Source organism: Mastigoproctus giganteus, chromosome 3 (assembly GCF_048544385.1).
Source record: "Mastigoproctus giganteus isolate SK-2022 chromosome 3, ASM4854438v1, whole genome shotgun sequence".
In the NCBI taxonomy this organism is placed as follows: Eukaryota; Metazoa; Arthropoda; class Arachnida; order Uropygi; family Thelyphonidae; genus Mastigoproctus; species Mastigoproctus giganteus.
Window position 1 is genome coordinate 179,237,683 of NC_143577.1, and position 24,154 is coordinate 179,261,836.

The 24,154-nt window shown below is 39.5% G+C and overlaps 1 protein-coding gene across 1 annotated transcript in view; it reads left to right on the forward strand.

The window, feature by feature from the left end:
• shtd (anaphase promoting complex subunit 1) overlaps positions 1–24,154 on the forward strand; it is a 989,031-nt gene that overhangs the window by 694,814 nt on the left and 270,063 nt on the right. Inside the window, exon 32 of the mRNA XM_090370159.1 lies at positions 14,831–14,895. Within this exon, the coding sequence (XP_090226285.1) occupies positions 14,831–14,895 (65 nt within the window). The remainder of the gene's footprint in view (positions 1–14,830; positions 14,896–24,154) is intronic.

A 24,154-nucleotide genomic window follows, 5' to 3' on the forward strand; every position in this document is an offset into this window, starting at 1 on the left:
TTCCTAAAAAAGGGTGACAAATCTCTACCATCCAATTATCGCCCCATTGCAATTACTTCTACTCTTTCTAATGTAATAGAGAAATCAATTAACCGCCAACTCTTAAATTACCTAGAAACCATCCGTCTGATCAATAATCGCCAGTATGGATTCCGTCAGTGTCGATCCACTGGTGATATTCTGGCTTATGTTACCCATTTATGGACTAATTCAATGGAAAGGTTCGGTGAAACTCAAGTAGTTGCTCTTGACATCTCAAAGGCGTTTGATCATGTTTGGCATAAAGGTCTTCTAAACAAGCTTCCATCTTATGGTTTGCCAACTGTTTTTAGTAATTGGTTATCCAGTTTTCTCTCTGATCACTCACTGAGGGTGATGGTAGATGGCTCTCTGTCTTCTAACTTCTCCACTAATGCCGGTGTCCCCCAAGGTTCAGTTCTTTCCCCCACTCTTTTCCAATTGTATATTAATGACCTTCTTCCATTGACTGGAAATCCTATCCATAGTTTTGCCTATGATAGCACATTGCATTCCATTTTCCATTTTGAGAAACCTTGTCCTGCTCAATCAGCTTCAACTTCTCGAAAATCTGCTACGAATTCCTTAAATGCCGATTTTCAGGTAATTCTCCAGTGGGGCAAAGACCACTTAGTTGATTTCAACTCTTCTAAAACTGAGTCTTGTCTTATATCTCGCAAAAAGGATTCTTCTGCTCCTGTGCTTATCTTTAGTGACACTCCGATTTCTAGGCAAAATGATATATCTCTTTTGGGGATTACCCTGACTTCTAATCTCTCTCTTGGCACGCACATTACAAATATTGCTTCCTCTGCATCTAAAAAACTTGGTTTTCTCTTTCGCTCTCGGCGTTACTTTTCTTCCAAACAGCTGCTCACTCTGTATAAATTGCAAATCCGCCCTGCCATGGAATATTATAACAACATCTGGGGTGGTGCCCCCCAAAACCTCTCTCAGGCTTCTTGAGTCCATTCAGAAGAGGGCAGTTAGGTTAATTAATAATTCATCTCTAACACAGTCTCTCCACTCACTTTCTCATAGACGTACTGTTTCTGCTGCATGCCTCTTCTACAGATACCGCCATGGGCGCTGTTTTTCTCAATTGGCTTCTATGATTCCCGCTCTCTCTTTCAAAACAGTCCGAACACGTGCCGCCACCAGCCAACATCCATTTACTGTCCAACTTCAAACCCACAGAACCAACTTTTCATCTTCTTCATTTATTCATTCAACTGCCGTTTTCTGGAACACCTTCCTTCATACGTACAAAGTATTTCCTGAAAATTACAATCTACAGAAGTTCAAGTCCAGTGTCAACAAATATCTTCTTTCATCTTCTCAACCTCCAACCCAAGCACAGTACTAAGTACTATAGGTTCTAATACCTCTCGTGTTTGGGGTTCATATTAAAAAAAAAAAAAAAAAAAAAATTATCATCCATCTATGGAGGTGGACCTGTTTAGTTTTGGCTTATGTCCAGTGGTAGTTCTCAGGAGTGACACCAGATGGCGGCACAATCTGCCTTAGCTGCCACTCCGCCTTGGGGTAGGTCCCTTGGAGCAACTTGCCAGATGTTTATTCAGTTATTAATTTTTTTTATTATTAATTTTTTTATTATTATTCTAATTTATTGCTATTATTATACCAGTCTCCCAGCGTGATGGAGCCGCGTTCGCTTCTGCCAAGGTGAGACTTGAACCCGGGTCCATCAGGCTGGTATTATAGTGCAATAACCACTGGACCATCGCGCCCCCTTTTATTATTATTATTATTATTATTATTATTCATATGGTGTAAGGAAGCCTGAGGCTTATGCTGCACCAGCCAAAAAAAATTCCCCAGTTACCCTGAGAGAGAGAGAGAGAGAGAGAGAAGAGAGAGAGAGAGAGAGAGAGAGAGAGAGAGAAGTAGAAGGGAATCTCCAAGAAATAGAAGAATCATGATATGCCTAAACTGTGAATCTGAAGAGTATTCCCAACTCACTGTAATGCTCACTTGCTCGAATAACAGTAGGCCTTACTCCATCTGGATGGCACCTGGTATTAGTTGGGGTGATTTGTGGCTTGGGGATGGCTGCATGATAACCATGGTAACCCATATCATGCAGCATCCTTTGCAATGTACTGGAGCTGATGTGTGTGTGGGAGGCGCCTCCGTAGCCAGGTGGGAAGGAGCAGCAGTGCGTAGCACACGCTTCTTGATTAGACCGGGGTTCGAGCCCGTCACCACCAAATACGAAGGACGCGGAAAGGTCAGGGAATGACCACCGCATATCCCGGAGCAATATGGCCTTAGTTGCTAATGCTCCTAAAAAACCAAAACAACAAACAACAAACAACCAGCTTTGGAAGTTTTCTGGGTTGTTTCGTTATGGCTTCAGCACCAGTCTACTTCCATTTGCAGATCACATCACCAATTGTTGATCTAGGAATCTTTAGTGCTGTTGAAATGTCACATATAGACTGAATGGCTATATGCATTATTATCACCATACAGGAAGTCACAGAGTACAGGAAGTCTGTTACTCTGTTGATCATGGCATCTTGCATTCACAGTCATTTACTGTCTCCTCAAAGGTCTACAGGCATATTTAGAGTAGTAACCAGTGTGTTGTGCTAGTAATGTGATGTGACCAGCTATCAATAGAGAGGTGTCAGGATATTAATGATAGGTCAGTGTGGTTATGATAGTGTAAAGTGTGCATGTGATAATCTGATGATCTTCTTAACTCTCACAGGGAGTTAAGAAGATCATCAGATTATCATATGCCCTTAGCTAAGAGTCCAATAAACAGTTGCAAGAAGTTCTTTGCTTATGTTACTAGTGGCAAGAAAGGAATCAACCATGTTGGCCCAATTTGGTATCTGCAGTGATGGTATTGATGATATTGAACTGTTGCTGGAAAGCCAAATAAATATTTCGCATCATATAAGTTCAGGTTACCAGTGGTCTAGCTAATACTAATTGGAAATTGAATGATTTTATGATACCTGAGAAGGAACCTGTCCAGTTATGGAGGAGAGAGCAAAAGCGAAAAGTAAGCTTTTAAATGTTATAATGAGAGTATCCTTGGTTCATACAAAGGTCCTACATATTGGAATGTGCAAAAATTTAAGAATACCAATAATTTGGTGTTGAATGAATTTACAATAAAAAGGCACAAGAAGGAAAGAAGTTTCCTTCAATATCAATGATATTGAAGGAACAGCAAAAAAGATGTAAGCAAACAATTAGCATTAGCAAAGACACATGATGCAAGAAAGCAAGCTTATATAGCATCAGGCAAACCCCCCCCTTATTTCACCTATCCACTTGCTCCGAATGTTTGTCAAGTTCTGCATTGAATCTATTTAAGCTATCAACTTCTACAACGACAGATGGAAGTTTGTTCCAGCAATCACCCACCACTGTCTAAAGGCAAACTTCTGTACACCTATCCTACAACCATCTTTTCTCAATTTGAATTTATGCCCTCTCAGGCGATTATTCTGAGCAAGAGTAATAATCCCATCAGCATTGAGCATGCTCAAACCATTCAAGGCTTTATACACCTCAATCAGATCACCTCACAGGTGCCTAGTCTCCAGACACTGTAATTTGCAAAACTTAAGCCTTTCTCCGTAAGAGCAACCCTTTGTTCCATTCACTAATCTTGTTGCCCTTCTCTGTACTCGTTCCAGCATCTCTACATCCTTCTTGAAATGAGGCCTCCAGACCTGTATACAGTACTCAAGGTGTGGCCTGACCATTGCCTTATACAAGGGAATAATCACCTCCTTATCCCTGGTAGAAAAATTCCTGTATATCATTGACAAGACACCATGAGTTACTCTTGCAGACCATCTGCACTGCTCAGAAAATTTCATATCTGCCTGCACAATTACCCCCAGGTCCTTTTCATTCTCTGCCACTGTCAGTGCAGCACCACACAGTTTATACGTTACTCTGGGGTTACTGCTTCCTATATGTAGTGCTTTACATTTTTAAATGTTAAACTTCATTTGTCACCTCTCAGCCCATCTGCTCAACTTTTCTAGATCCTGTTGCAGCAGCGTACTGTCATTAGTGTCATTATCAACCCTGCCAACCTTCATAACATCTACAGACTTGGACATTAAGCCTGATATACCGTCATCAGTGTCATTTATAAATACAGAAAACAACAATGGACCCAACACCGAACACTGAGGGACTCCACTAATAACATTAGTGCATGGAGCAGTGTCCATTGATTACCACTCTCTGTCTTTTCCCACCCTATATCCATAGCAGCAATTTACTCTTTATTGCATACAAAACGCACATGCCGTACAAAATACCCTTCATGGCTACAAGCCACTTCCACACTGCTCCAAGGCCCCGAGTGCCTAGCGATTTTCCTAGGGCGAGTACTAGTGCTTTAATAATCCCTCCACTGCTCGCAACGTTACTGCTGACCGCTTGCAACATTACTGCTAACCCCGCTTGCAACATTACTACTATCACTAGCAACATACCACTCTCCTCTTCTCCTGATCGCTTGGTCACTGGTTGGCACTGCTCCTGCCTCCACGTGGCGGGGTCAGTAACCTGGGAGAAGGAATTCCCTCTTCCAGGGCTAAAAGGAGTAGTGATGGATTGTGATGCATATCCACCACTAGAGCCCATGGGCTCCAGACTTGTTAACTCTGATTCAGAGCATGACTTGAATCATCCGAAGAGACAACGGACTGAAAAACAGAGTGCAGACTTCCAGCATTTCTAATAATGCACTCATTATCCACACAACCTGTCGGCAAGTTATCTCCGTTTCTAATACAGAAATGTTTAGAATCGGTTGTTTTCACTATTTTAGGGTGTATCCCCTAAAAATGGTGAAGCATCTCCAATCTGGAGACCTTCTAGTTGAAGCTCCCAAGCCAAAACCATTCAGAAAAACTGTTAAAATTGAGAACATTTAACAGCATTCCAGTGTCAGTTATGCCCCATAACACTCTGAACACCTCTAAAGGTGTAATCAGGGAATGGGACCTAATAACTGTCTCTGAACAAGAAATAATACAAGGGCTTAGTGAACAAAAAGTGACTCATGCACGGAGAAACAAGAACAAAAAATATGGCAACCTACTACCAACCAGGTCCATCATTTTAACATTCAGTACTCCATCTCTTCCATCTTCTGTTAAAGCAGGTTACCTAAATTGCAAGATTCGGCCTTACATCGCTGATTTCGCTGTTCGCTGTTTTAAATGTCAGAAGTACGGCCATTCTCAAACAGCATGCCGAGGCGATGCTGTGTGCTCTCTTTCTGGTTCAAAGGAGCATTCTCAAGAAGACTGTACAGCTTCCGCTCCTATTTGTCCAAACTGTAAATGAAACCACCCTGCATTTTCTAAAGCGTGTGACCTTTGGAAAACAGTAAAAAAATCCAGAAATGGAACATAAAGTCACTTACCCTGAAGCAAGAAAACAAGTGCTATTAACCATGCCTAGCCGATCATACGCATCTGTCACCAGAAGCAGCCGCTCAGCTGCAACTCAAACAGATGTCTCCATAGAACCGAGCATTTCTTTTGCCCCCTGTGCCAAAACTGTTGTTATCATGCAATAAGAAACCTACAGTCAAAGAAACCAGCAATACGCTGATCAGCATCCCAACTGATGCTATCTCAACCTTGCCCGAAACAAAAAAATCATCTACTGTTGAAAATCAGAAGGTGAAGCCACGAAATATCAACATGGAAACTGATGTTCAATCAGAGGATGAAGACACAGTACTAGAGTTATATGCCAATGATATCATAGATACAGGACACCCAATCTTTCCCAGAAATGAAAAACCAAAACAAAGCAGACATAAACCTTCACAGAAAAAACAGTCAGATCAATCTTCCTCAGTCAAACCTAGCCAATTAATAAATTCCTACAATGGAACTGTAGAGGATTACACAGTAATATAGACGACCTCAGTGATTTACTAATTCAAACTAATGCAGTAGGTGTGTGCTTACAGGAAACCTTTTTATCACCACACGCTTCTGTCAAATTCAAAAATTATACTATGTTTAGAAAAGATAGAGTTTCTGACTCTCCTGCCCAATGTGGAGTAGCTATACTTGTTAAATCTACAATACCCTCAAGCCATCTCCAACTACAAACCTCCTTAGAAGTTGTAGCAGTTCGGATAGCAATGAGAATATCATTAACCCTTGCATCCATTTATATATCACCGAATTAACCTTGCTCCCAGACTGAACTGAACAGTCTTATCACACAACTTCCACCTCCTGTGTGTTTACTTGGTGATTTCAATGGTCACCATCCATTGTGGGGATCTTCCACCATGGATAGGAGAAGCCAATTAATTGAAATGTTCCTGGATAACCACGATCTGACTCTGTTAAATTCTGGCTCTCCAACTCATATTCAACTACCTGCAGGTGCTACATCAGCCATAGACCTATACATCTGTTTAGCATCTCTTTTTCCAAGCATGGAATGGTCAGTTCTAAATGATTCATTCCACAGTGACCATTTTCCTATCATCAGCTCAATTCAAACACAGGTCGTGTCATACCCTAAAGGCCGTACTTCTTGGAACTTCCACAAAGCAGACCAAAAAACCTATTCCAGTTGTGTCATACTTGAAAAGCAATATGTACAGCAACAGAATCTTGATGACGTAACTGACCACACTACTAGCTATTAATTATCTGCAGCAGAAATTTCCATTCCAAAATCTCGCGCAAGAGTGTACACCAAAATCGGTGGAATGAAGAATGCTCCAAAGCAAAGCATGATAAAAACCGAGCTTGGAACCACTTTCGTAAATTTCCAACTACTGCCAACCTAATTGTTTACAAAAAACTGAGAGCTAAAGCAAGACAAATTAGAAAAAAAGCAAAATATGAATCCTGGATTAACTTCACCTTCTCCATTAACAAAAATACTAACACTCGAATTATCTGAAAAAAAATACAAGCATTCAATGAAAAATTTCTACCGCTGAAATCACCTATAATACAATAAAATGGGCAGGAATTATCTTCCCCTACTGATATTTCAAATGCTTTATCAGAGTCTTTTTAGAACATTTATGCCTCATCCTCTTATGTGACCTCCTTTCAATGCATTAAAACTAATTAACTATATAGTATTGGTGTAAATACACCATAGTTAACCCATAAACTTGAGCTATGTATGTAGCGTAGAGGGCATTGTTTTAATTGTATCTCATATTGTGGTTGCCTTCACAACGAGATAGCGGTATTGCACTACTTCAAATAAACAACGCTTATCTAGTAGAGAAGGCTACTGTTATTTATTTTCAGAGGATACCACCACCCAGATGATCGTTTCAAAACTATTGGGCTTCATCATCAGTGGGCGAGCAGGTACCCTGGTAATGCAACATGCCATCACAGTTGCGAAATGTTGCATTACCACATTGCATGTTGCATTAAAACGATGCCTTCTACACTACTTACATAGTTCAAATTTATGGGTTAACTATGGTGTATTTACACCAATACTATATAGTTAATTACCAAAACCCATATGAATTATGCCTTGTGCATTTTGTTTTAAAATTAAAACTAATGAAGAACATCAAAAATTGAATTTTAAAACTAGACTCTCAATTCCTTATAACCAGCCTTTTACTCTAGTTGAGCTCAAGGAATGCTTAAGTAAATTGTCAAATAGTGCAGCAGGACCAGATAGCATTCACTACAGTATGCTGAAGCATCTATGTGAAGCCGACCTTTGCATACTATTACTATTCTATAACCGTATATTTTCAGAAAATTCTTATCCTTTGTCCTGGCGGCATTCCTATATCTGTGCTATTCCAAAACTAGGCAAAGATCCCACTCTGGTCCAGAACTACAGACCGATATCATTAACAAGCTGTTTGGGCAAAATATTTCAAAGGATGGTGCATAAGAGACTCACCTGGTTTCTAGATTCCCAGAATCTTCTTTCTGATCACCAATATGGCGTCCGTCAAAATAGATCTACCCTAGATTTACTTGTAAAACTTGAATGCAACATACGAAATGCCTTTGTCATGAAACAGCATCTAGTGATGGTCAACCTAGATATTCACAAAGCATTTGATACCACTTGGTGTCATGGCATTATTAACGATATGCATCAGTTGGGGCTGAGAGGCAATCTTCCTCAAATAATTCAGAACTTTTTAAAATTACGCACCTTTCAAGTCTGATATTGAAACATGCTGTCAGCATCTCACATTCAGGAGGAGGGTGTCCCTCAGGGTTCAGTACTGAGTGCTACCCTATTTGCGATTCAGGTCAACAACATATTGGAAGATATTCCAAAAACCATTCAAGTATACATGTATGCAGATGACCTCACTATATCCTGCCAATCACAAAGTATGAAAGACAGTTGCAAATTGCTCTATTCAGAATATAAACCTGGACCTTACACAATGGATATTGTCTTGCTGAGCAGAAATCCACCATTACTCATTGTGCAAACTACGGTCACTTCATCCTGATTCTGAGCTAAAGATCAATAACATGCCAATACCCCTTGCTCACACTGTCCGTTTTCTTGGCCTGGTGCTAGATAGGAAACTAAACTTCCAAGCACACGTGACCTTCGGACCATCTGCTTGAAGAAATTGAATATCTTCCTGTGTGTGTCATCTATGTCATGGGGCATTGATCGACATACCCTGATCCATTTTTATCGAGCTCTCATCAGGTCCCGCTTAGACTATGGCTCCACAGTGTATGACTCTGCTAGGAAAACTACCTTACAGTGATTGAACATGATCCACCACAGTGCTCTGAGAGTTTCTCTAGGGGCTTTGAGAATCTCCCCAGTTCAGAGCCTTTACATTGAAGCCCACAGCATACATCAAAACATTGCTTTTGATATATGCCGCAAAAATCCACAGTCTTCCCTCTCAACCAAATTGGAGATGTCTGTACAATACCGAATTAGAGTCATTTTACAACAGTAAACCAAATGAAAACAGACCTGCTGAACTTAGACTTAAGAACTAACTCAAGCGTGGAATATAGAATTCGGCAATATATATCAGGACATGACACCGCCTGATCCACCGTGGACAAATATCCCTGCAATTTACGATTAACTTTCCAACAGTGGGGAAAGAACACCTTGTCTCCCTTCAATATTGCACAGTTACATGAAACTCACTCTGCTTCTTATTCACAGGCGTGTAAGGTCTATACAGACGGATCAAAAACTGAGACCCAAGTAGGCGCTGTGGCAATCTTCCCATCATCCACCACTTCTGTAGAATGCAGTATCTTCGCTGCTGAGCTTTATGCTATTAACTTGGCTCTAGATCACATTACTCAACTTCTAATTCTCACTCACCTGTCTGCCTTAATATACACTGACTCGCTCAGTGCTGTCTCTGCCATAAATAGTAATACCAACTCCTCTCACCCTGTAATAAAACAAACACATTCATTACTTGCCTGTAAGGAATCAAACCAAACTGTGATATTCTGCTGGATTCCAAGACATTGTGGAATATATGGAAATGAAAGAGCAGATCTTGCAGCCAAACAGCCAGATACTACTCTTTTGCAGACTTTTCAAACTCTGCACCTCCGTGGGCAGAAGCAGCAGTGCATAGCACACGCTTCTTGATTAGACCGGGGTTCGAGCTGTGACCACCAAATATGAAGGATGCGGAAAAGTCAGGGAATGACCACCACATATCCCCGTAGCAATATGGCCTTAGTTGCTAATGCTCCTAAAAACCAAATAACAAACAAACTTTTCAAACTCCATATACCAATTATAAACATATTATCCATAAAGCATGTTACAATAGCTGGTCACTAATTTGGAGAGGTTATCCAGGAAACAAACTATACCAAATAAAACCAGAACCAAAGCTGTGGCTCTCCAGCTTCCAGAAAAGCAGACGAGAAGAAACAATTTTAGGAAGGTTTAGGATTGGGCATACTCATCTCATTCACCTGTATCTATTAACTAATCATGCTCCCCAATATATAACTGACCATCCACCATTTGCTAGTGGACTGTCCCCACTTTCAAAACATTCGCTTAGACACCTTTAAAACAATTGCTAATACACAGTCATCAATAAATTTATTGCAGATACTGGGAGATGATCCTAATAAAAAAGAACTATTTACTTACCTAAACCTGATAGGATTATATCATAAAATATAGTTATTTCATATTCACCATTAGAAAGACAATAGGGCCCCAGCAGCCTATGTGCCGTTAAAATCAACAACAATAATACTGCTCCAACTTGTGCATCAGTCTTCTGTGTGCAACAGTATCAAAGGCCTTTCTAAGATCCAAATATATGATATCAAAGTTATTCTTTGCATCCAGTTCCTTTGTGACTACATCATAATATCCAATCAGATTGGTCAGACAAGACTTCCCCTTAACAAACCCATGCTGTGTCTGAGCTATAACTGAAGTCTTGTCTAGATGATCCTCCAATGCTTCTTTAACCAGAGCCTCCATGCATTTCCCTGAAACAGAAGGTAAACTAACAGGTCTGTAATTACCTGTGTCTCCCGGATAGATTCCATCCTCCCCAGGTGCCTTTCTTATGTTTATCTTCAACAAATTCTCCTCCACTTTACTCTCAGTTTTTACAAGATTACATAGCTTACTGCCAGAGTTTAATACACCTCTGGCATTCCCCTCCCTGAATAAGTCTTCATGTGTGTATGTAGATGCAAAATATTCATTTAATTTGTTAGCTACTTGAGCAGGATCATCAACAGTTGAACCATAGATATCAAGTGGACCAATCTGATTCATCCCCCTTCCTTCTAGAGTTTACATAAGTAAAGACCTCTTTGCTGTTTTTCTTTGCATCCTTTGCCAAAGATTTCTTGTAATCTGCCTTCACCTGCCTAACCTCCTTTGTGACTTGATTACAGACCAGCTTATATCTATCATAGGCTTTTGTGTCACCTGTTATTTTATATGTATCCCATGCATTTTTCTTCTCTGTGACATGTCTAATTAGTTCATCTGACATCCATTTAGGCCTAAATCTTGAACAATATTTCTTAGTAGGTATGAAAAGCCTAGTAGCTGCCAAGATTAATTCTTGGAATGCTTCCCATTTTGAATTTGTTGTTGGTAACATCATCAGTTGGTTCCACCGTATAGAATTTAAATACTGTCTGAGACCACCATAGTAACCTTTACGAAAGCAAAAACCCTTCCCTTTACCCTTGATGGTACTTACCTCTTTGAGTAAATCCCACTTTAGCACACTGTGATCACTGTGACCTAATGGTTCCTTTATCTGCAGATTCTTAATGCATGAAGAATCACTGCTGATAATCAGATCGAGAGTATTACTCCCTCTAGTTACCTCTCAAACATGCTGCTGTAGAAAACAATCGTCCAATAAATCCACAAAAGCCTTGCTAGTGTGTGATTGACCAACCCACAAATTCCAGTCAATATCCGGGAAATTAAAATCCCCCATTATAAGACACTCTGATTTACTGGCCCACACTATTTCTCAGCACAATTTCTCATTATACCCAACAGATTCATTAGGCCTATAACACACACCTACTCTCATTTTTCCTTTCCCAGTGCTTATGTCACACCAAACAGACTCAACATTGCATTGTCCACCAACATCAATTGGATGCACTTCCTTACATTTTATGTGTTCCTTAACTAACAGCATAACCACTCCTCCCTCCCTCCCTCCCTCCCTGTCCTGTCTATCCTTTCTGTACACATTTTACTCCCGAAATTCCAGTTCGGCACCACTTATGTCTGTGTGACACCATGTCTCTGATATCCCAATAATATCTGCCTTTGATGTCTTGACTAGCACTTCAAGCTCATCGAATTTATTAACTATACTCATAGCATTGGTGTACATGCAAGTATACATGCACCTGTTTCTACTCTTAGTTACCCTAACACAGCCCATGTATTTACTTGTTCCACTACGACTGAAGCAGTTCTATATGAACTGCTTGTGTAAATTGAAGCAATATGCCATTAAAGACATGTTACTACTACTATGTATAAAGGGTTTCGTGAACAGAGTGTAGCTATGTCGATATCTTCTTCTCTACCTTCACCTTTCTCTGACGTTTTTATTGGGGTCGGCATTTCCATCCTTAATTCTTTTCCTCCATTCCTCCCTATCCTGGGCTTCCTCCATCCTCTCTCTATTTTCTTATGTTTTGGCATAGTTTTTATGGCCGGATGCCCTTCCTGGTGCCAACCCTCACCATTTATCCACGCTTGGGATTGGCACTGGCTTTCTTGCTCCCCTCTGTAGCTGGCTTATAGCTATGTCTACTGCTCTTCGTTAATAATAAGTCCCAATTGTTAAACTGCACAGAGTTTAGCTCTTGTACCCTTACTGTTTCTAATGTTTATGAATGGTATTTATTATAGATATTTCAAATTTAATGGCTAAAAGTGCTGAAGATACAGGGTTTGGATGCTATGTCAAGGCTTAGATGAATTATTTGAATGGACTGAGAAATGGAAGCTGATTTTTCTCCTTGAAAAATGTAAGCTTTTGCATCTTGGTGGCAGCATTCTAGAGTAAGGGTGTGTAGATAGCAGGCTGATTACTGCATATTGCTAGCCTGAGAAAGCTGTGTTAACTTGCTTACTGACTACAAAATTGTAAAGTGGGTAGACTAGTATCTGTTGTCATTTCCAGGAACCCATGTTTTTCAAAGCTTTAATGAGTGCCAGTCTGTATGTGTGAATTGAAGACAAATAGAATTGCCATTTCTGTAAATGAAAAACTTTGAAATAATTTTAATTTTATTTAAAAAAAAAAAGGCTGAACACTGATTAATAAAATTTCTGACATAGCAAAAAACTAACAGAAAAGACTTGCATGAACTTTGTGTTTCTGCATATCTGCCATATTTCCCACTCATTTCTCCATTAAACATGTTGCAACAGCACAGTATCCACTGCTTCAGCTGCTCACAACAGCAAGCTTAAGCTAAAATTCATTTTAGCAAGCAGACAGATTGATACAACCAGCAATGACCAGTCCTGACATACTGTTACTGTGTATGCTCCTATTAACTTGCATAATTCATTTAAGCTGTGTGTAGGTGCTGATTGAGAGAAAGCAGGCCACCTACATTCTGCCTGTAAATGACCTAACGTATCACTTGAGTGCCACCAAACTCCAGCTAGTTTTGTTAAGTGCAACAGTTACTCCCAAGTAACAAAAATTTCTTGGGATTAATTTTTTTTACTTGAGATTCTATTACTTTCTATAATCTGGTATAAACTTTTCTAAATAGTGTAGGCAAGCTGTTAGGGCAGCTTGTGGGGTTTTGTCAATATTATATATGGGAACTTTGCTAGATAACACAAAAAGGTGATTATTCCATTATATAAAGCAGTGGTCAGGCTGCATCTGAAATATTGATACAGGCTTAGAGACTCCATTTTCAGAAAAATATGGACCTATTTGATATGATACAAAGAAGAGCAGTGATAGCAGAGATTGGTATAGGGCACAGAAGGGTGGTATCATGAAGGTATAGAAACTTGAGATTTGTGAGTTACAGTGTTTGGAAATCAGGAATCTGTGGGGTAACCTGATCAAGCTATTTAAGGCGTGGAAAGGTTAGTAAACTAAATGCTGATGAAATTTTTACACTTATATTCAAGTGGATGTAAATTTAGAGTGGTTGATTGTATAATAGATATTCAGAAATTTTGATATAGTTAGAGTGATTAAAATTTGGAATAAAATTCTACTAACTCTTGTGGAATTTGGAAGTTTAGCTAAATTTAAGGAGAGATTATATAGTTGAAAGAAATGTGAAATGGAGAGAGGGTTGGTGAAATTAGTTGCCCTAGTTTTTTTAATTATTATTATTATGTGTTTTTTTTTTTTTTTTTTTTTCCTTTTGCCCAATGCTACACATACTTAATTCTTTGTAACATTTTGCCACTATTAATTGTAATATTTACTTGGCATTAAGTCAATTAGCATAGTAATGTAAAAAATTACCTGTTATATTCTATTGTTACCACTTATGATTTCATACTTGTGAAATACATAATGAAAATTATACATACAAAAAATCAATTTGGTGTAATCTCGAATCACCCCCCCCCCTCGTGTTTCGTGAGGTCTGAGGAAATATAGACTTTTTACCAATAGCACACCATTAATGAACTATTTCAGATAATTACAGCAGTTTGAGCCTATTGTGGATCATTTCAGAAATACAAAGATCTCTAAAAATTTTTTAAGTTCGGTACAGTCTTCATTGGTTGTTGGAAAATTATTTGGGGTATGAACTACTTTGGATTCATTATGCCATTTCACGCACTATTACATGTTGTTATCATCTCAGGCTGTATAGTTTTTTTGGTCTAATTTTAATGTTATTTTGGTTGGTTTCCCCTTGAGAATAACCTACATGCTACTATTATATACCACATATGCACACACTACATATATGATTGAAGAGGTCTTTGGGAATTTTTCCACATGACTAATAAATCGGAAATCCACTCTACTGCGATGGAAATAAAAAAAAAAAAAAAAAAAAATGGTGGAGTTGATTTAATAGAAGAAAAAGTTCAATTTTTTGAATACCACTATGTTAAATTTGAGGAGTCAATGAACATTTACTTGGGAAAAAAAAAAAGTTGCAATAAAAAAAATTTGGTGCTAACTTTGATTTAAAACTTTATGATAAGTCTGTTTTTATTATTAATTTAATACCCACTGATTGTTTATTAACTTATTGTTGTGTATCACAAGTTTAATTTACATGTTTCTGTTTTGTTTCCGTAGATAGTTTCATATCATGCATTTAAAAAAGGACAACTAAATACAGATGTGGATTTTGAAACAATGAGGTAATAGAACTGAAATACATACTTGAGCACTTTTCTGAGTATTCAGATTTAACTCAAAATTAGTAGTTAATGAAGTGAATTAAACCATTCTGATCTTGATTTTATTAAATGTATTCTTTTGCTTTGTGTTAGGAATAAAAATAAAGTTGTGAAGTTATCATAATGATAACTTCTCTTTAATAATCAGGATGGTGTTAAAAAAAAAAAAAAAATCCAGAATGTTGAATAAAAGAGGATAAAAGGTGAAGTTACAAGTTCTGAAAAGTCTCGAGGGACAAGTTATTCAGCAAACTTTATATGAAATTAAGCATTCATTCCACTTGTTACATTTAGTTTCATGAAAAATTAGAAAATAATCAAAGATATCAGATCACCATTATAGTTGACATATTCAAATGCAGTGTTTCAAAAGTTTTTTTTAATCTCATGTTTAAATAAAACAGTCTTTGGTAGTTGGTCAATGGACAATTTTCCAACAGAAGAACATAATTTGTCAACCATATTATATAGTTTAAGAAACATCAGATTGAATTCAAGATAGTAAGAGTTATTGAGGGAGAATAGGCCTGTGGTACTGGATTTCATGATTTAAGAGAGTAATACCACACATCCAGTGGAAACAATAACTAGATTTTAATAAGTAAGTTAAACTAAGATAATACAAGTAGCTTTCAGGGTAACAAACCCCTTCTCCAGGAAGTGAAAATAAACGCATACATGATAATATACATACATACAGCCTTATAAAATGCACTGTTTGCTTGATGTTTGCAGAGCAATCGGGTACGGGACTTGATACTGCCAAGGGGGATGTCTTTGTGTGTGCGCGATGCAAGGAGTGTAACGATATCAGGCAACAACTCGGTGTTCTTTTGGGCCTATATGAGAGCTTGAAGGACAGGGTGGATGCCCTCGAAGAAACTAAATTGAGGGGCCCATCAAGCTCTCAGCTGCCCACATCAACGCCAGAGCTTGCACTTGGGCATCGCGTGACACAGAGACAACCCCCAAGGCAGAATGCGCTGTCCCGAAGGAACTAGTAGTTGTTGGTGACTCTATTGTCAGGGAAACGGGGAACATGCTTTGTAAAAAAGATAGGTGGAACAGGACCAGGGTATGTCTGCCAGGGGCAAAGGTTGATGACGTTGTAGAGCGAATATCATCTTTTAAGGGCACAAAAGGTGATATAGTTGTACACGTTGGCACTAATAATATTAAGAGTAGGAGACCGGCAGAATTACTTAACAAGTACAGGTCACTGTTGAACAAAAGCCGAGAATTAGGGTTGAATTTGAAAGTGTCTGCAATTCTGCCCAGACACGATAGGAGGGAGTATATGATGAGAGCCTTGTCGATCAATTCGGCCCTGGAAAGATTGTGCAAGGCTCAAGGGGTAGAATTTTTTTCAGCCTGGACTGTACTTGTTAACAGGAGAGATTGCTTCTACAGGGATGGGATACACTTAAATAGAAAGGGTGCAAGAATATTTGCTGATGCTATCGAGGCAGTGTTAGGTGGGTCGGAAAACTGCTAGCTTGGGGGGAGACAAAGACCAATAGATTGACAGTAGCCACTGGCAGAGGTGAAAGAGATTCTTGCACTGCTTCTATTAGAATGAGCAGAACCCTGAAAAACAAGATGCATGGTATTTCAGAGACTGCTGGGAGCCATTGTGATACAAGTAAACACATGGGTTGTGTTAGGGTAGCTAAGAATAGAAAAAGGTGCAGGTATACTTGCGTGTACACCAATGCTAGGAGTTTAGTAAATAAATTTGATGAATTTGAGGTATTGCTCAAAACATCGAAGGCAGATATTGTTGGGATATCAGAGACGTGGTGTCACACAGATATAAGGGATGCGGAACTGCAATTTGGGGAGTACAACGTCTACAGAAAGGATAGACAGGATAGGAAGGGGGGAAGTGTTATGCTATTAGTTAAGAAACACATAAAAACCAAGGAAGTGAAGCCAGTCGACATCGCTGGACAGTGCAGTGTGGAGTCAGTTTGGTGTGACATAAGCATTGGGAGATCAAAATTGAGAGTAGGAGTGTGCTATAGGCCTAATGACTCTGATGAGTATAATAAGGAACTGTACAGGGAAATAGAGTGGGCCAGTAAATCAGAGTGTCTTATAATGGGAGATTTTAATTTCCCAGATATTGACTGGAATTTGGGGGCTGGATACTCACACACTAGCAGGGCTTTTGTGGATTTATTGGATGATTGTTTTCTACATCAGCATGTTCGGGAGGCAACTAGAGGGAGTAATACTCTTGATTTGATTATCAGCAGTGATTCTTCATGCATTAAGAATCTGCAGATAAACGAACCACTAGGTGGCAGTGATCACAGTGTGCTGAAGTGGGATTTACTCAAAGAGGTAACTACCATTAGGGGTAAAGGGAAGGGTTTTTGCTTCCGTAAAGGCGACTACGATGGACTGAGACAGTATTTAAATTCTATACAGTGGGACCAACTGATGATGTTACCAACAACAAATTCAAAATGGGAAGCATTCAAAGAACTTATCTTGGAAGCTACTAGGCTTTACATACCAACTAAGAAATATTGTTCAAGGTTTAGGCCAAAATGGATGTCAGATGAACTAATGAGGCATATGGCAGAGAAGAAAAATGCATGGGATACTTACAAATTAACACATGACACAGAAGCCTATGATAGATACAAGTTGATATGCAACCAAGTTACAAAGGAGGTTAGGCAGGCGAAGGCAGATTACGAGAAATCCTTGGCAAGGGATGCAAAGAAAAACAGCAAAGAGTTCTTTACTTATGTAAACTCTAGAAGGAAAGGGATGAATCAGATTGGTCCACTTGATATTGATGGGTCAAGTGTTGATGATCCTGCTCAGGTGGCTAACAAACTAAATGAATATTTTGCATCGACATTCACACATGAGGAGTTATTCAGCGAGGGGAATGCCAGAGGTGTATTCAACTCTAGCAGTAAGTTACAGAATCTTGAAATAACTGGGAGTAAAGTGGAGGAGAAACTGTTGAAGATAAACACAAGAAAGGCACCTGGGGTGGATGGGATCTATCCAGTTATATTAAAGGAGGCAGCAAAGGAAGTAAGCAAACCCTTAGCCATAATTATGAGAGCTTCCTTGGACTCAGGGGAGGTACCCATAGACTGGAAATGTGCAAATGTGACCCCAATTCACAAAGGAGGATCAAAGGCTGACACAAGTAATTATAGACCTGTGAGCTTGACTTCTGTTCCAGGAAAATTAATGGAGGCACTGGTTAAAGACGCACTGCAGGATCATTTCGACAAGACTTCAGTTATAGCTCAGACACAGCATGGTTTTGTTAAGGGGAAGTCTTGCCTGACCAACTTGATTGGATACTATGATGCAGTCACAAAAGAACTGGATGCAGGGAATAACTTTGATATTATATACTTGGATCTTAGAAAAGCTTTTGATACTGTTGCACATGGAAGACTGCTACACAAATTGGAGCAGTGTGACATTGGAGGCAAATTGCTGCTATGGATAAAGGGGTGGTTGAGGGGGAGAAGACAGAGAGTGGTAATCAATGGACACTGCTCATCGTGGACTGATGTTATTAGTGGAGTCCCTCAGGGCTCAGTGTTGGGTCCATTATTGTTTTCTGTATTTATAAATGATATTGATGATGGTATATCGGGATTAATGTCCAAGTTTGCAGACGATACAAAGGTTGGCAGGGTTGTCAAGGACACTACTGACACTATGCTTCTGCAACAGGATCTGGAAAGGTTGAGCAGATGGGCTGAGAGGTGGCAAATGAAGTTTAACATTGACAAATGTAAAGTACTACACATGGGAAACAGCAACCCCAGAGCAACGTATCAACTCTATGGTACAACACTGACAGTGGTAGAGAATGAAAGGGACTTGGGGGTGGTTGTGCAGGCAGATATAAAGTTCTCTGAGCAGTGCAGACGGGCTGCAAGAGTAGCTCATGGAGTATTGTCAATGATATACAGGAATTTTTCCAGCAGGGATAAGGAGGTGATTATTCCATTGTATAAGGCGATGGTCAGGCCACACCTAGAGTACTGTATACAGGTCTGGAGGCCTCATTTCAAGAAGGATGTAGAGCTGCTGGAACGAGTACAGAGAAGGGCAACAAGATTAGTGAATGGAACAAAGGGGTGCTCTTACGAAGAAAGGCTTAAGTTTTGCAAATTACAGTGTCTGGAGACTAGGCACCAGCGAGGTGATCTGATAGAGGTGTATAAAGCCTTGAATGGTTTAAGCATGCTCAATGCTGATGGGATTCTTCCTCTAGCTCAGAATAATCACCTGAGAGGGCATAAATTCAAATTGAGGAAAGACAGATGTAGGATAGACGTGCGGAAATTTGCCTTTAGCCAGCGGGTGGTTGGTTGGTGGAACAGACTTCCATCCCTTGTGGTGGAGGTTGATAGCCTAAATAAGTTTAAGGCTCAGCTGGACAGGTATTTTGAACGAACAGAGGGGTGAAGTGGAAGTGGTTTTTTTTTTTTTTTTTTTTTGGCTGATGCTGCATAAGCTTGCTTTCTTGCATCAAATGCCTCTACTAATGCTAATGATACTAACAAAATATAGACATTACAGATAAAATAAATACTAAATGAGCTGTGCATGCTCAAATGACTTTGAGAGTGTGCACATGACAGCGAGATTATGGAAACATTCATTCACTAGATTGGCGCTCATTGTTGCTGCACAGACGTGTATGGGATTGCTGCCAGCGTTTGTCGAGTTTCAAAACTGTTGATTCTAAGATAGGGCGTAGCCTTGTACCCTTGCAGCAATTTAAGGATTTTGGACAGCTTGATATATTTAACGATTCTAACCAAAGGCTGTGATGGTAGTGTCGGGATTGGTCAATCACCTCACAATCGCATCTGGGGTTAAGGTCATGATGAGTTGACTAGAAATGTTCCGCGATTGCGGAGCGTTCAGTGTCACCTAGAGGAATTGATCTATCATGTTCTGTGAGGCGATCCTGAAGGCATCTTGAGCTCTCCCCTATATAGCAACTGCTGCAATCGTGGCATGTTACGCAGTATACTATTCCACTATGTAAGAGAGGGGCGGTGGGATTTTTTACTTTCGAGACCAGAGAACATAAGCTCCTACCAGGGAATTGTGATGAAATTGAAATTAATTTTGTTTGTTTTTCGGCAAAGCAACTAAGCCTATGCGACGTCGGTATACAGTCTGTATATTGCATTATCCTGTAATCGCTTTGCCTGTTTTCTGGTTGAGAACCCTGAGTGGGAAGGAGAAATATGCGTCCTGAGCCCGAAGTTGATTAACTCCTTGAAAAGATGCCAATAAAATTCCCTCCCATCTTGACAGATTCGAAGTGGGGGTCTTTTCCACCTGGTGCAGGACAACAATCATGACTGCTGTGTATGTAATGGAAAAGTATACTGCTTAACATGCCACCATTGTGGTAGTTGCTATATAGGGGGGAGACTCAAAGCACCTTCAGGATCGCCTAGGTGACACTGAACACTCTGCAGGCCCGGAGTGCCAAGCAATAGTGACAAACGATTTTCTTACTGTGATAATAGTACTCTCTAAAGTGATATAGTTTTGTTTCTTTTCTAGTGTGCTTATTCTTTTGTTTACTTGAAGTGGTTCTGCGCTTTAGAGATCAAAAGTAAGAACCAAGAAAGAAAATCCACCTTTCTTTTCTTAGTCTTTATATCTATTACTAACCAACTCTACTAATTTAAACAACCGCTTGGTCACTGGTGGCACTGCTTCTGCCTCCACGTGGCGGGGCCAGTAACTTGGGGCTAGTAACGTGGAATCAAGAGTCCCTTCCAGGCACATTCCTATGAAAACACCATTAGAAGCTCTTGCTACATGTATAGTTATCTGTATCACATTGACAGTGGTCTCGATATATCTTCCGCCAAACCATCCATGCACATTTCAGGATCTGGAAAACTTTATTTCTCAGTTACCGTCTCCGATCGGTCTATTAGGTGATTTTAATGGACATCATCTATTATGGGGTTCTCTGGTTTCAGATGGATGTGGTGAACTTATTGAAATGCTACTTGTTTGACACTGTTGAACACTGGCTTACCCACCTACATCCATTTTCTTGCTGGGTCAAGCACTGCTATCAATCTCTCAATCTGCTCTCCGATCATGTTCCCAACCATAGAGTGGAAAGTACACAACAATCCTCTAAACAGCTATCGTTTTCTACTGATTTGTAGCATTCAAACCACCCATTCCAAACAAACAGAAACAAAATGGAAATTTTCCAAAGCAAACTGGACAAAATTTACCAATCGTGTATCTTTTGATGAGGATATCATTACGTCTTCTACTGTTGACGCTGCATATTACAAATATGCAGCATCACATATTACATATTACAAATATATAATATATTAGACCAAATATATTACAAAGCATATACTAACAGCTGCAACTGCCACCATCCCACAGTCTCAAATAAGAAACCATCGCATACCAATCACTGGTGGAATGGTGATTGCAATAAAGTGAAAAGGGAAAAAAATGCAGCATGGAATACCTTCCACAAATATCCCACCACTGCCAACCTTATTAACTTCAAGAGGCTAAGAGCCAAGGCTCATTTTATCCGACGAAAGGCCAAAACAGATTCATCGGTAAAATTTGCCTCCTCAGTCAACAAAGATACTGATACCCGAATAATCTGGGAAAAAATAAAGAAGCTAAGTGGAAAATATCACCTTCTCCTATTGTTAACTGGAATAGGAAGTAGATCTCCTCTTCTGGAGAGATTGCCAATGCCTTAGGAACTGTTCTGTGAATTGTCCACCTCAAGTGCATATCAACAAATCACAATCAGAAATCACTATCTTCATTGCTTAAACTTTACAATCGGATATTCTCAGAACATATATTCTCCACTTCCTGGCAACATTCTTATATAATAGCTATACCGAAACCTGTAAAAGATCATTCAATTCCACACAATTATAGACCAATCTCTCTAATCAGCTGCTTGAGTAAGACTTTGGAAAAAATCGTCTCATTTGGTATCTTGAATCCCGAAACATAATCAGCAACAATTAGTTTGGTTTTTGAAAGAATATATCTTCCCTAGACCTCATGACAAAAGCTGAATCAATCATAAGGACCGCATTCATCAGAAATCAACATCTCGTCATGATATGCCTTGATATAAAGAAGGCTTTTGATACCTCATGGCGATACGGCATCCTAAGAGATCTCCATTCTATTCATATGAGAGGGCATTTACCATATTTTATCCAAAGCTTCCTTCGACACGATCTTTCCAAGTTAAGTACCGGCAGGTTTTATCTCAAACATATATATAAGAAGGAAGAGTCCCACAGGCTCTGTTCTTAGTGCCACTCTGTTCTCACTACGAATAAACAGTATCACAAACAGCATTGACTCATATCTCTATGCGGATGACCTTACCATATGCTGCTATTCCCAGAATACGAACTATATCGAGAGGCATCTACAGATATCCATAAACAACATTGAATTATGGATGGTGCAAATCTGCAGCCATGCATTTCTGCGCCAAGCACAGAATGCATCCTGAACCTGAGTTGCACTTGTTTAATACTGAACCTGAACCTGAGTTGAATACTGTTCACCAATTGTGAGCAGTATTTGTCTCCTAGGGCTAATTTTTGATAAGAAATTAAACTTATCAAAAAATAAACTTATCAAATTAAACTTACATAAAATACCTAAGAACCACTTGCACAAAGAAAATTAATATACTCTGGGTCATCTCCAGTACATGATGCCGCCGTAGCCAGGTGGGCAGGAGCAGCAGTGTGTAGCGCACACTTCTTGATTAGACTGGGGTTCGAGCCCATGACCACTAAATAAGGAGGATGCAGAAAGGTCAGGGAATGACCACTGCATATCCCCAGAGCAATATAGCCTTAGTTGCTAATGCTCCTAAAAACCAAATAACAAACAAACAAACTCCAGTACATCTTGGGATGCAGATCGTTATACCCTGCTCCACTTATATAAGTCCACTAATTAGATCTCGACTAGACTACTGAGCACCTGTTTGTGACTCAGTTAGGGAAAGCACCTTTCCCATCCAACATTCCTCTATTAGGATAGCCCGAGGTGCATCCAGAACATCACCAGTTCAAAGTTTTTATGTTGAGGCTCATGAACCTCCACTTAGCATTAGAAGAAAGATGTTGCTGATGAATTACTCAGCTAAAATTGAAAGCCTGTCTTCTCATTCTGTTTGGCCACTCCTGCATAATCCTCAGTGGAAAACCCATTATACAAATAAACCCAGAACAATTCGGCCTGCTGGTATCAGACGGCAGATTCTAGCAGAAAGCTGGAACATCCAATTTGATAATATCCTCAGGGAATCAAAAGATCCAGATCCCCGGTGGACTACCTTCACACGTTCTTCTAATGAATACTTTGAGCAATGGGGGTAAAGGTTCCATAGTAAAGATTAACATCGAAAAACTACATTATGCTCATACACAAAAGTACCCTCAATTCACCAAGGTCTATACTGATGGTTTAAAGTCTGACAATCAAGTGAGTGCAGCTGCTGTCTTCCCTAATTCAACTGTCACTTCCAGCCGAATGTAGCAGTTATACCACTGAGCTTCATACCATTAAGCTTTCCCCCCTGAAAAATATATCACTGCTGTCAGTAAATAAAAGTATAATATATACTGGTTCACAAAGTGCTATTTTAGCTTTGAAATAGCTAAAATAGCTGATGTAGCTTCATGAGCATCAAAAAACTGTTATCTTTTCTGGATCCCAGGCTGCAGTGGTATTCCAGGAAATTAATGTGCAGATGATGCTGCAACGCATCCATCTAACGTAGCCTCATCAAATGATCTAGTCCCATATCCTGATTATAGACACAAAGTACGGAGCACATGCATGGAACAATGGACACTTCTGTGGAAAATGCAAACAAATAACAAGCTATTTCAAATAAAACCCGAACCACAATTTTGTACTTTTAGCATTTGTAAAAATAGAAAAGAAGTAGTAATCTTAGCCAGAATCCGAATGGATCACACTCACCTCACCCATCTATATCTGCTTACTGGGAATGATCCCCCTCGGTGTGCACACTGCTCGCAACCACTTACAGTAAAACATATACTCCTTGAATGTAACTTGTTTAACAACGCCTGACAAATGGCTTTTAGTTTCATTTCAGACCTGCAACAACCTATGTCTCTCAATAGCATCATAGGTA